This window comes from Macrobrachium rosenbergii, chromosome 50, assembly GCF_040412425.1.
Source record: "Macrobrachium rosenbergii isolate ZJJX-2024 chromosome 50, ASM4041242v1, whole genome shotgun sequence".
NCBI classification, from domain to species: Eukaryota; Metazoa; Arthropoda; class Malacostraca; order Decapoda; family Palaemonidae; genus Macrobrachium; species Macrobrachium rosenbergii.
In genome coordinates, this window is record NC_089790.1 from 23,773,120 (window position 1) to 23,788,162 (window position 15,043).

Sequence of the window (15,043 nt, forward strand, 5' to 3'; positions counted from 1 at the left end):
GCTCCTTGAGGATGAAACAAGCAACTACGCTATCAAAAAACAGGTTTTGACGTAGGAAAAGCCTATTTTTGGTAGTCGCTGTTGAGTCCTCAAAACCCTCCCACTTCCCTGACGAAAAGGCATGGTAGTTGGGCAGGGATCATCCTGCATTGACCAACAGAGATTAATGGCTCCTTGGTCTTTAATGGCCCAGTTGTAAAGAAGAGGGCGGATGCGCATGCGCAATAGTCACTTCTCTTTCTTGCAGGTTCTTTTGATGTTGGAAAAACTGGATTCAGCTTTGCTGAAGATAAGGGAAAGTGCCCTCTTATCTTTGAGTCCATTATATACTCCATCATGTGTTATAGTGTTAATCATTACAACACGATACCTGGCCAAAAAGACCAACTACAAGAGAATTCTTTGATATTAGTTTGGTCATGGTGGAGCTCTGGTAGACCATGGAAGGTAACTCCTTGAGGACTCAACAGCGACTACCAAAAAATAGGTTTTTCCTACGTCAAAACCTGTTTTATATACTGCCAGATATTAAGTAACCATTTATATAATCAGTGGGTTTTAACAATTTAATTTTTTTATAACAGGAATTTTATATTTATTCACATTTTATAGCTTGGATGAAGTGTTATGATAAATAAGGTACTGTTGAGGTTGTAATTTCCTTATGATACCCTTCATTATCCTCTTCAAGTATTTCTTTTAGCCTGGGACCATTTTGCATGATATTTGGTTGCCTGTGAGGGTTTATCATGCTGTGTATTGGGAACTGTTACCTTTAAGCTATCTTAATTAGATTTAGCCATCAAGCTAAAACAGTGAAAGAAATCATGCTGAGGATAAATAGTATGGTATGTGTTTTTAGGTACTGTATACAGTACAGGCAGTCCCCGTTATCGGCAGGGTTCCATTTCCGAGGGTGTGATGATAACCAAAAATCGCCGCTAACCAAAAATCAGCGATTTCGGCGATTTTCGGGGGTTATCGGCACCGAAAAGCACCAATTTTTGGGTATCGGCGCCAATACCCAATCATCAGAGCCGATAAGCAGAAATCGGCGATTTTCGGCCCCGAAAATTGCCGATTTTCATCGCTAGACAAGCGCCATAGAACCGGATCGCTGTTAACGGAGCCCGCCGTTAACCGGGGACTGCCTGTATAGGACAAAAAGAACAATGTGTAGAGAATAAGCCAGACTGTTTTGGTGTAGGTGAAGTGATATAAAAAGGATCAAGTTTGGATAAGGATCTATCATCAGACTATCTAGCCAGTTCTAGAGGGGCCTTGGCCTACCTACTATGTATGAAGTACTTTATATACGTAAAATTCTCTAAAAAAAATATGTAAATCATAAAACAGGTGCATACAGGGCAAAAATTCTGAAGTGTTAATTGCTTAACTGGTAGACAGAATTAGTAAACTCAGACATAAAGAGTTATTTAGGATGAATTACAACCACTTCACAGTTTTCCAATGGAGTAAGCAGCATTGGCCTATAAGCACTGATGCTTCTTCCCTCCTTTCCTTATTTTCATAGGCTGTTGCCTTATTTAGAGATAAGGTCATTAGGACAGTAGGACTATCCGTAAGTTAACCTTGATTCCAACTCCTTTGTAACATTTTTACAAGTAAATGAATGCCTTCACCAGGTATGTGTAACCTTGGTATGCATAATTAAGCTCGAAGAGCTATTTAAACAAAAGAATGTCCAGCGAGTAGCTTTGAAAAAATAATTTTAAAATTATACACTACCTTATAATGATATAATGATAAAGTTTTTGCAGTGCTCAAAGTAGTTAGTTGCTTAGTTAAAGAAGTTGGCAGTTACACTACCTTATAATGATATAATGATAGAGTTGTTGCATTGGTTAAAGTAGTTAATTGCTTAGCTAAAGAAGTTGGCAGTTACACTACCTTATAATGATATAATGATAAAGTTTTTGCAGTGGTTAAAGTAGTTAGTTGCTTAGTTAAAGAAGTTGGCAGTTACACTACCTTATAATGATATAATGATAAATTTTTTGCAGTGGTTAAAGTAGTCAGTTGCTTAGTTGAAGACATTTGCAGTTACACTGCCTTATAATGATATAATGATAAAGTTTTTGCAGTGGTTAAAGTAGTTAGTTGCTTAGTTAAAGAAGTTGGCAGTTACACTACCTTATAATGATATAATGATAAAGGTTTTACAGTGGTTAATGTCGTTAGTTGCTTAGTTAAAGAAGTTGGCAGTTAAAACAAGGAATTCAAGATTGTTCAAAATCTCAAGATGTCTAACAAAATTAAAGAGATTTACTTGCAAAAGTGAGTACAATACGTACATAGTACAAAAGATTACCAGTTAATTGCAGCCATGACTTATGAGTGAGGGGAGATGGTCTAAAATATGAGCTTTCTCCTTGATCATGGAGCTTTGCATGGGGAAATACAGCATAATGACTCAAACATAATACTTGTAGTGATTTGGTAAGTACTATATTTGCAGAACAGAGAATGTAAAACTATAATGTTTTAAAGTTTCCATCTATTGTAGTTAATTTAATTTTTCCTGTACTCCCTATCCATCAGACATCACCTTTACCATTAAATCTTCATTGTTTGACCAACACTACCTTGTTTTCTGTAATTCTGATATGTTCATTAAGAACAGTTTATAATGGATTGTTGGTGGTATAAATGCTAGAAAAATGCCATATTTTCTTTTCGCCCTTTCCTGTTCTCGTACTTAGTTTCTGTAGTGCTGTTATCAGATGATATTAACATATTTGTAGTGCAGGTGTTAAGAGTTGTTCTGCTCTATGAAGTGTTCAGCTTGAAATATTTATTGTGGATTTTTTTACTACCAGTATTTATTTCAGTAATGTTGAATATAATTGTTGCTTTGTTATTTCCAGTCAGATGAAGTTTATCTAGAAGCTGGTGTTCAGAATATCACCTCTGGACCGTTGTGTTTGGAAAAAGTTGATTTAGAACCATCACCTTACTTTAATGGTAAGCATTTTCTTCAAGGATACATATTACTTTTTATTTGTTTGTGTCTGCCAGTAGTTGAGGAAAAAGAATATTCAAGATTGGTTTTAATTAGCTCAGATTCCAGTACACTGGACAGGATAGTCACCATATCACATACTCAAGTTGGAGTGGTAGACTTGTGGTATATCTCTACAGTATTTGTTTGTAGAAATATGTTGGTCAAGACACCAACAAGCTCTTGAGGTACACAGAGTTATAAGGGCCCTCTAGGACAGCTTTTGCAGTCCAAAGCTTAATTCTTTTCTGGACATGGCCCTTTCCCCTTAGCTTGATCCTCCTTTGATTAGTTTGGAATTTTTCATCACAAACCCATTACTTTATGTGATAATCTTATGTGATCACAAACCCATTACTGTATGATAATCTTATGTGCATCTGCACAACTCTTAGATACTTCATTAGAAGAGATCCTTTGTTTATAGCTAGCAGTCCTTGAATATGGAGTTTTGGTGAACTCAAGTGGTAGGCATAGGTCCTGTTTGTGCTATGTTATAAAAGCTTTGCAAACTGTGCTGCCATATTAATAATTTTGTTATTGTCTGGCAAATATTTATTCCTGTTTCTTGTATGAATAAGGTTTCTTACCAGTCCTTGGTTCAGAAAGTACCAGTACCTACCTTGGACAGAAAGTGCTAGTACCTACCTTTGCATACTATAGAAGTGACATCCTTTAGACCAGCTGTCTTGTGCATTGTTCTACAGGATTTTCCTCAGTTTGGTGTAGATATTTTTATTCTCTGCCATTTCCTGGTTATGACCTAACTCTAGAGTCATGTGTGTAAAATTGTTCTTATATACTTATCTTTATGTATTAAACAAATAGAAGTTTCTTGATAAACATAATAATTATATTGATACCTTTTGAGGATCTTGTTTCGTAAGCGATTAAGTATAATTAATTTTCTAGAGTAGAGATTTTATGAATGTTTATTTTGTACTAATCCTCGGCAGTGTTTCTGCAGTGCTACCATTTCTCTTTTATATAACTGAATCTGCAATTAGGTTATTGTCAAGTTTTAATTTGGTAATGAATATATTCATATATATGAAGGTTAATCTTTTTTGTTCATAGGCCTTGTGAAGGGAGTTCTATTTTAAAGATTTGTTCGTGCAAATTTGCTGACTATGCTTCCATACAAACATTTCATTGCTTTTCTTTACGAATAAATTTCCAGCTTTTAATATTGCAGTTCTAAATCTACAACAACAGTTACAGATGCTAAACAGTGTAATTCTTAATATAAATGCTATTATATATCAGTATATGAAATAAACAGAAACAGTGCATCTTCAAAGTGAATTTACAAGTGATGATGTAAAGATCTGACATCAGTTTAATCCTACAATTCCATACTGACTCAGGGTCAAGCTTAATATTGTCCATATCAAAGTTCTGTGGAAACTTTATGTATTAAAATATTAGTTTATGTACAAAAATATATATTTAATATTAGAATATAAAGTGTAACAGTAATACATGACAGCAAAATCAACAAAAATGAATGCAAATGTAGAATTGAGTGTGATTAAAAACAAAAGGTACTGTATGCACAGAATTTTAGTGTATCCACTGTATGTGTTTGTCTGCTGATTTTATATTGAGCAAATATTTACTGTTTTGTTCTCACATTTTGGTATCTCCACATTAAAAGTCTAGCAGACAATTCATCCATTTATTAGGTATGGCATACAAAAATATACAAAATCTGTACATCATTCAAAACATGTCAGAAGTGACTTTAGCTTAGACTATGGTATATCATTGTTTGTAACCTTGGGTAAGTATGCCATACTTTATATTTACTGGCAACACAGTTATGTAAGCTGCATTTTGTCAGGGGATATTAACTTCTTCACAACTAGTAGTAAAATAACAATTCACAATGAGCGAGCAAGAGTAAACAAAGAGATTTAAATGATTGCTTAGGGAACAGCAGTTTACATGTAATCAACAACTGAGCTTAGAACTTGACATGTGAATTCAATTATTTACACTAGTCTGCAGTATTAATGACAGGAAATAATATGTTGTGAAGAATGTTGTAATGTCAATAATTGGATTTGCATGTAAATGGTCTCAGTTAATTCATTCATTATGTATATATAAATTGCAATTATGTAAGCAGCCTGGAAATGTCTGTCTGTCCATTTATTCCATCTTCTCTTGCTTCATGTATTGTTATTTTATTGCAGATTTTGATAATGTTAATATTTGTTAATAAAATTCTATTAATCTTGTTTATCAGTGAACTTAGTGCATTACATATAAACTTAAGGTTTCAACCAATGATATGCCATTGCCTAAGCTCAAGTAGCTTGAAACGCATTTCAAACGATGTAAAGATTTAATAAATTTCTCATATGCCATACCATATACATAATAGTTTTACTGACATATCTCTTTAAATGGTAATTAAATTTATAATATAGAAATACCAAAATGCAGTACAAAATGTAGCTACTTGCCAAGTATAAAACCATCAAACAAATACATGCTCAGATGCAGTATAGTACTTTTATCTTTTATCATGCATGTGTACTGAAAATTCAAGATTTAATTTGTATCACCCTAACTAGGATAACAGAAAGTGACTTGATGGGACTGACTCAAACAGTTTCTACATTAGATGAAGAAGAAGCAGCACCAGATAATGGGTTTACATAATATAGGATTAGTGCAGTGGGATTTAGTCAGTTCCCACCCTCATGTTGACCTGTTGATGATATATACCTTAAAAGTGAAGGAAATAAAGAGGCAGAAGAGTCAGGTACACATTACAGTATTGTATATTGCCCATAGATTGAACTCAGTCCCTCTATCTGTGCTCCCCCTCATGTGGGACCACCTTGACGTGGTGAGGGGGCTCTTGAACCCCAGGAATTTGTTCCTGGGTCAGGGTCCAAGAGTCTCATATATTATTACACATTTCTTTGGACTAATTTTGTTGAATTTTCCATTTTTGCTAAAATGTATTGGGCCTGTTAAATAGGAAAAGATATTATAGCTGGGATTGGGTTTATATCCGAAGCTAAATAGTGAAAACTGTGGTAGGATCATCAACTAGCCGATAATGTTCGGACCTGAGAGATATCAGATTGATATCTTAAGGGTGGAACTATTCTGCAGGGCTGGGCCATGGATTCTAGGGGGGATCTGGCTCTGGGGATAGGACTCTCAGCATTCTATCTGGTTTGCCCATAATACGATTAGGGTGGGGATGATTGTACTCTTGTAATACTCTCCGTCCTAGCAAGCAGGTTTGGCTTACACTTGGGCCACTCTAATCGTAATATGTGCCATCCCCTGTGGGGTAGGGTAGGGGGCAGACACTTGGGAGTCAGCTCTTACTTGTGCCATTAGTGGAAGAATAAACTCCATGAAAGGCTAATGATATCTTTTTAAAGTTTTCAGGTTTATTATTTTTTTTCTATTCGATCTTTATGAATAGTAAGAATAAAGAGTCGAGTACCCCTACGTCCTTTGATGATACTGTTTTGGCACAGATGACGACCTCTGCACCCACCTTGGAGATTGAAAATTCTCCAAATGTTGATGACCCATGCGAGAAAAAGGATATCCCTGTGAATAAAGGACCTGGCATTGTTACAGTGGAACCATTCTCCTTTGAGTCAGATGTTTCTGTGCCTGTGTCCCCATCAAAAAAAGGAAACAAAATAGTTCAAACTTTTCAACTGTGGGCCCTTTGGAGCCCAAAAGAATAGATAAAAGGAAATATAGACCTGACTCAACCTTGGTTCACTTTGATTACCTCTTTGGAGAATCAAACTGGTCAAGGTTTTTGAATTTACAAGCTGACCAAGATATATCCTTATTAAAACTGGAAAATTACTTGTTGAACCGATGCCCATCATGAGAGATGAGCATAAGAAAATTAAAAAAAAGGGAATGGTTGGTTGAAACAACAACCAGAATCCAGTCAGAAAATTATCAAAACATTAAGAATATAGAGAACATAAATATAAGCGTTACAAGGCATGATAACATGAATAGTGTACAAGGCACAGTAATATTTCCAGATCTAGAAGAAGAAATACAAAACAAATCAATGTTTCTAGATTCATTACAGAAAAGATACAACAGTGTTGAAGACTGCAAAACATATGAGGTCCCAAGCAAGAAAGACAAAATTAAATCTATCAAAATAGCAAAGACAAAGTTCAGTGGCCAAACCTTGCCTTTGAAAATTAAAATACTGGGATTAAACAAAGAACTAAGACTTTATGTTCCCAAACCCATGCAATGCGAGAACTGTTGCAAATATGGCCATACAGCCATTAAATGCAGAAATTTTCCCAGATGTGCCTATTGCAGTTTGCAAGAACATAAAACACGCTGGGACTGTAGCCAACCAAAATGCAAAAATTGTGGCTTAGAACATCTAAAACATATGCATTCTATATTTACAACACTGAACTTAAATTACTACAAGAATGAACTCGAATGTCGATCAGGGAAGCAAAGTTAGAACTAAAAGTGACAGGATTGAATGACCCAGCTAAGAAATTTAGGTATGAAGATACTTCAAAATCAAACAATACCAAAACTAAAGAAATTAAGAAATATCACTAAAAAAAATACATGATCAAAAGATCTCTTCTATAGAGATTTCATACTACAATGACATTATCACAATGGACAATAGATTTACCTCCTTACCAGAAGTAGATACAAATATTGAAAGAGAAAGACGAAGAAGAATTAAAATCACAAAAATGTGACAAAACGGATAACACAACTTGGGAGAGGCAACTAGATAAGACCCCACCTAATTCCACCAAACAAAGCTGTAAAAAGATAAATAACCCAACAATCTCACCAAAAGCTAAAGTTCAGAAACAACACTAAATGAAATATTCCACTGTCTCCCATAGTAACAGTAATACCTCTAGGAGCAGAATTACAAAATTCAGATGAAATGGAAAACCAAAACATAGATAACTATGATGAAAGCAAAGAAGTTCACCCGTCACCAATTATAGGCACCACAAGAAAAACCAAGAAGGAACAACAAACTAATGAACATGAAGATACATGTGGTTGTAGTAAATGCTTTGTAGCAATGTGCCACAGAAATAAAACTATAACTCAAGAAAGCCTAACCAACACCATAAGAAATTTCATGAGGTATAGGATGAAAAAACAAACATCAACTCTCATGAAGAAGGTTGCATGTGTATTGAACATTTAGAATGGTACAAAGATAAATATATCAGTGTCATAGATTATATTCTAAAAAAATCAAAATGGAAAAATTAAATCAAGGTATTAAAAAGGTAACAGTCAACAAAAGTCAAATTAAAACAACAAAAAATGAATCAAGACTACAAAAATACAAATTAACTTATAACAATTTAAAAAAAATATCAGCTTAAATAATTTAGAGTAATTTGACCGCTCGCATATTACACCATTCAATCGTTATATAATTCAATGGAATATAAATGGATTATTAATGAACCAATGATTATATGTATACAACACGTAGGAAAACTTGTTCCAAATATTGGTAAATATCTACTAGCCACAACATCAAAGGAGAATGAAAATAATTTAGGAACAGCAATGTATGTCCATAATAAAATAATATACGACAAAGTAGATATAGATTGCACTGAATTACAAATTTCATCAATAACAGTGAAAATAGAAAATAATTTGTTTGACAACAAAGTAAATACGTATTGTTCCAAAACCCATGCAACATTTTCCTCAATAGATGTCACCCTTTGTTCAACAAATATAGTTGACAAACTAGATTGGAATACTTGTGATGACTCCTACTCAAGTGATCATTTTCCCATAATAATATCCTTATTAAATAATAAACCGAAACCAAACTCTCCACATTATAACATGCAAAAAGCAGTTTGGGACATTTTTAACTTGCATACCAGAAATATACCACCGTATGATTATTTAAGAAATCACAATGAGACAAACAAATCCTTTTTATCTTTCATTAAAAAGGTAGCAAACAAAGCTATTCTTCATTCAAAATTCCATAATAAAAAACATGAGTTCCCCTGGTGGTCAGATGATGTATCTGAATTAGTACGAGAAAAACACTCTCTAGCAAGAAGATTAGATACTCTGAACAGGAGATTCAATAAAATAAATAAATCAAAACCATTCTTGAAGAAAATATATTAAAAATGACAATTGTACCATTAGAAACAGATGCATTAAAACCTTTATATAATAAAATATCAGCTAAATTTAGAAAGGAAGTCATAAAAGGTAAAATAATATCTTAGAGGTCCTATGTATTGGAAATAGCAAGCAAAACATCCCTTCTAAAGGTATGGGAAAAATTCTGAAAAATAAATGGAACAAACATTAGACCACCCAGACAAGCTATATTAGATAATGGCAAAAAAATTTTAGATCCCTTCGAAATTAGTAACATAATTAGGGAAAGTTTTTCCAAAATAAAGTGACCAAAATTTGGACAAACATTTCAAAAAAGTAAAGAATAAAGCAGAATCTATAATACTTAATTTTGAAACAAAGGAAGATATATATTATAGTAAGAAATTCAATATGGAAGAGTTGGAATATGCTCTCTTGAACAGCAATAAATCTGCTCCTGGAGGTGATAATATTTGCTTTGAAATGATTTGCCACCAAGCACCTTTGGCAATATTATACTTATTAAAATTTTACAATCGTTTATGGCTCAGAAACTGGTTCCAGATGAATGGCAAAATGCCATAATAATTCCTTTACCAAAACCTGGGAGAGATCCTATTAATGTGAACAATTATAGACCAGCCTCTTTAACAAGTTTTTTATGCAAGTTGTTGATGAAAATGGTAAATGCACAACTTACATGGCACATACGTGAAAATAAAATTTTAACTCTGTCTAATTTTGAAGAGCACATATGTATAGGATTTGAAAGAGAGCAAATTATAGTAGCTGTCTTTTTTGACATCCAAAAGGCACACGACACTACATGGAGGTATGCAATATTAAAATCATTACATAATAATAACACACGCGACCATCTACCTAAGTTTATTAAAAACTTTGACTGATCGCACTTTCCAGGTTAGAATAGGTAATGTTTATTTCAAGACATTCCCACTTGAAAATGCGTTCCACAAGGGAGTGTCCTTAGTGGTACTCTGTTTACATTAGCAATTAATGATATCAGGAACATGCTACCAGTCAGAATTAAAAGTAACCTGTATATGGATGATTTTGCCATATATTATACAGCATCATGCGTAAAGCATGCAGAACGAATGATTAATAAAACCATAATAGAAATAGATGAATGGACCTCATATGTAGGCTTTAGATTTTCCATAGAAAAACTCAAGCTGTCATGTTTTATAAAAATAAAAATTGGAAGAAAGGTGAAGAAATAGAATTGAAAATCAGAAACCATAATATACCAATTAGCCAAACTGGAAAATTTTTAGGATTAATATTTGATGCCCACATGAATTGGAAAGCCCACATAACTTACATAAAATCAGAATGCAAAAGGGCACCAAGTCTAATTATAAAACTATCACACACAGATTGGGGAGCTGATAGACATACTCTTACCACACTGTATAAAGCAACAGTGTTATCAATCATTTGCTACGGAAGTGAAATATATGGTTCAGTGTAGGAAGCAGCACTGAAAATATTAGATCCAATTCACAATGAAGGACTAAGAATATGCACAGGAGCATTTAGATCCTCACCAGTCTCCTCGGTACAAGTCGAATGTAGCGAACTGCCACTGTTCCTCCCTAGAGCGTTCATAACAATGGAAAGTGCATTAAGAATTAAGACAAGTGATTCACCAACAAAAAATCTATTTGATCTATGGGATATAATTTTAAACAGTCATCCACCTCCTTTCCCAATTAGAGCTAATAGATTGTTTGAGCCACTGAACATATATATACAAGTACCTTCAACAGTGAAGTTACCACCTGACTGGACCATGAATAAAGTAAGGACTTGCACACAGTTGAAATATTTATCAAAAAGTTCCTCTTATACCCCAGAACACCATAGACAGAAAACCATAGATCATATAAGACAAAAAGTTCACATTACATGATTTATACAGATAGGTCTAAATCACAACATGGAGTAGGACATGCAGCTATATCCCAGAACAGGTCATATCAATTATCTTTGCCTAATAATGTCTCAGTCTTCACAGCATAGTTGTATGCAATTGAAGTAGTCATCAGAATTATGAAGCAAATATCATTCAATAATTTTGTGATTTTTAGCGACTCAAGAAGCGCTATAGAAGCCATTCAAGGTTACTACTAAAAAAATAATATTGTACAGGAAATTAAATATGAACTCCACAAATTGTATAATAATGGAAAAAATATTGAAATATGTTGGATCCCTGCCCATGTACGGATTAAAAGAAATGAAGAAGCTGATAAAGCAGTTAAAGAAGCAGTCCACATGGCAAGAGCAAATTTAAAAATCCGAATTAGTGATTACATAAAAGATATAAAAACAATCATTGTAAATAAATGGCAAAATATATGGAACGAGGAACCTATAAATAATAAATTGAAGCAGGTAAAATCCACTATTGGAAAATGGAGCTCATCATGTCACAGAGAGAGACGAACTCAAGTAATTCTGATGCGTCTGCAAATAGGCCATACTCGTTTGACACATGGACACTTGATGAACAGTCCACTTGGCCCCCCTCCCAAATGCCCAGAATGCAAAGTGTTGTTAACAGTCAAATATGTGTTGTGTGACTGTCCAAAATATAACCAACAGCGAGTATCAACCTTTGGAAATAAATCGATGGGGGAAATTGTGTTGGAATCTTATACATTTTCAATCATCCCAATTTTAACATTCATGAAGAAGTGTTACTTAATAGACAAATATAAAACCTAGCAAATAATGAAAATACAGAAGCCCCTAGGGCATTTAATGAATAAAAAAAAAAAAATTTATGTAATTTATTCTGAATCTTAATTTTTTATTTTTTTGAAATTTTATTTTATTCTTTTTAATCTTTAATTGTTTTTTTGCATGTATGGAAACAAGCAAATGTATTTATTGTATACATGTGTAGCCCTTTGTTAGCCGAACGGTTGAGCTTCAGACTGTCGCTTTCGATGGACCGGAGTTCAATTCCGCGTCGGCTGATGAAGAGTTAGAGGAATGTATTTCTGGTGATAGAAATTCATTTCTCGCTATAATGTGGTTCGGATTCCACAATAAGCTGTAGGTCCCGTTGCTAAGTAACCAATTGGTTCTTAGCCACGTAAAATAAGTCTAATCCTTCGGGCCAGCCCTAGGAGAGCTGTTAATCAGCTCAGTGGTCTGGTAAAACTAAGGTATACTTACTTACTGTATACATGTGTTTCGGTGTAAAAGCATATTCTTCCTGCATTCCATGCCACTGACAGGCCAGTACATAGTTCTTCACAAGACATAATATACATATATACTTCCTAAACTCCATGCCACTGACAGGCCAGTACATTGTTCATTATACAGTTTTTTCTTTTAAACCTAATTTTCATTCATTCATCATCACGCAAATGACCTGTTTGGTCCCAGTTCTAGACTTATGGCCTAGACCTGGTATTTCATCCTAATCCTTCAGGCCAGCCCCATGAGAGCTGATAGTCAGCTCAGTGGTCTGGTTAAACTATCTTAATAATAATAAAAATAATAATAATCTACCTATGCTACCCCTGACATCACAGGCTCTGAGAACGACCTCTCCTTCCACGGAACATGATGCTGGTGATCCACTACTATTCATAGAATAAATTATACTAATGTCATACAGATAATAAAAATTTGTTAGTTGTGTGTGTTCATGTGTAACTTTATTAACTATTGAAAGAACTGCTTCAGCATGTTGAATTTACATCTGAAGTACTTCATTGGAATGGATAAATAATAGTATGTCCATACATTTGCTTGTGATTAATGTTTTTTCAACAGATATTGCTGATGCATAATATTGAATAGACCATGTAAAGGTGCGGGTTTGTATAGAAAAAAAATTTTTTAAATATATTTTTATCTTTTGCATATGACCCCATTGAGACTTTATCCATTGTGTTTTGTTAGTTTAGAAAAAAAAAGTTTTGATTATAACTGTGAGGCTCATGTACTTCTTTGGGAAGTTATTTAAGAATTAAATATCTAATGCAATTTTTATTGTTGTGGTAAATAAAAATTAAGCACAGAATTTGTTTTCAGTAACACCAATGAATCATTTGCCACAAAATTCAAAATCATTGGTGTTTGGACAAATGAATGTTGTAAATCCACATGACACAAGACAGTATTTGTACTGCTTAAAGCCAAAGCCTGAAGCCAAGAATAATCCAAGTGCCTTACGCCAAGCTACTGCCATAGGCAAACTCGACATTGTGTGGCGAACTAACATGGGTGATCGAGGTCGACTTCAGACGAGTCAGTTGCAGAGAATGGTATGTTCAAAGGTCATATTTGATAGCTTTTCTTATTCAAAATATTTTTATGCTGTATATGTGTAAAATCAAAATTGTGAGTTGAAAGAAAACCTAAAAACATGAGTAACTGGAGCTGCACCTTATTGGTGACCTTTGTTTTCACCAAAAATGTAAAAGTAAATCAGAGTGTGAATAAGTTTATAGGTTATGATTCCAAAGTACAGTATATGCAGCAGCATATCTAGTTCCACTCCTGTGCTATTTTGTGTTGAGTGAACATGGTGTTGGCTTGACAAATCACAAGTCAGCAGTTCAAATTCCAAAGACGAGGTTTGGCTTTATCATCTATTTTCAAGCAATATTACGTGCTCATAATAAGTATTTCTCCTTATTAGCTTTGGGGAGGAGAATTGAATATGCCTACTCACTTCTGGTAGGGTCAAGGGTGAGTAAGTCTACAGATATGGGTTAAGTAATCCCATTGCTTCCAAATTATTTGCAGTAACAAATCTGGTTCCATTCCTTCTATGTTCCTCTGTGGCAAAGTAGATATAGACTTGGCCTGGTAAATCACAGGACAGTGGTTCAGAACCCAAAGAGGAGGTTTGCCATCATTATTATTATTAGGTAATTCTAACAAACCACTCACTTGAAATTCATACTACTTTTTAACATAGATTTTAACTGTTATTAAGTTAAATATAGTTTTTTACACAAATTATAATTTTTTCTAGTTTGTATCAACAGTTCAAGGCCATATATTGTAATTATGTATACTGTACTGTGTGTATGTGCATTTAAATGCAACAGCATGCTTTCTTTATACTGTACTTGTAATCTAGCCACATGTGGAGGTTTGACCTGCAGCTTGTTAAATTTGGCAACAGTGGATGTGTGAAAACTGTCCTTGTGTCAGGTTGTAATCATGGTGGTTTTGGACATGTAATTTGTGGGTTTTAAGGTCAACTGGTAACACTTAAAAACAGCTCTGCTCTACTTGTATATAAGCATTTTTCTTTCAACATACACCCAGTACTTTATTTTAGCCTTATGTTCAGTAGCAGTCATCTTTTTACACTTTTTGAGTATACTGTACATGTAGGTCCTTGAGCACCTCTGGTAATGAAAACTGTTCAATACTCAGAAAATTCTGCAGTCTCCACATTATCATTTTGAAAAATGTATTATTTGGAATGAATCTTACCTACTGGTAAAGTTAAGTGCAGTCGTTATACAAAATAAAATAAAATAATGCTTGGCTAACCTGCTAGGACTGTCTCTGTAATCACCTGTTTCCCAATAGGTGGCACTGGAATGTTTACGTTCTTGTCAGAATTCTTCATGCCATGTCCTTATACACAGAGTGTGAATTGGCATTAGTAATAACTTTGATGATTTCTGGCTGATTTTCTCCCGTACAGTACAGTATTGTGCTTGTTTTCTGTTCTTGCATTATGTTATCTACAACAAGCAGAGATGAAAGCATAGTAGCGCACCGAGATAACGGACTGTGGTATATCGTTCTTCCAGATACAGTATACAGTGTCAGTGTGAAATGGAAATATCAATT

The 15,043-nt window shown here is 34.1% G+C and overlaps 1 protein-coding gene across 2 annotated transcripts in view; it reads left to right on the forward strand.

Annotated features, from left to right (window-relative positions):
* Positions 1-15,043, forward strand: part of LOC136832754 (trafficking protein particle complex subunit 13) — a 180,299-nt gene that overhangs the window by 134,941 nt on the left and 30,315 nt on the right. For both annotated transcript variants that reach the window (XM_067094280.1, XM_067094281.1), the window contains exons 6-7: positions 2,889-2,985; positions 13,259-13,491. In XM_067094280.1, the coding sequence (XP_066950381.1) occupies positions 2,889-2,985; positions 13,259-13,491 (330 nt within the window). The remainder of the gene's footprint in view (positions 1-2,888; positions 2,986-13,258; positions 13,492-15,043) is intronic.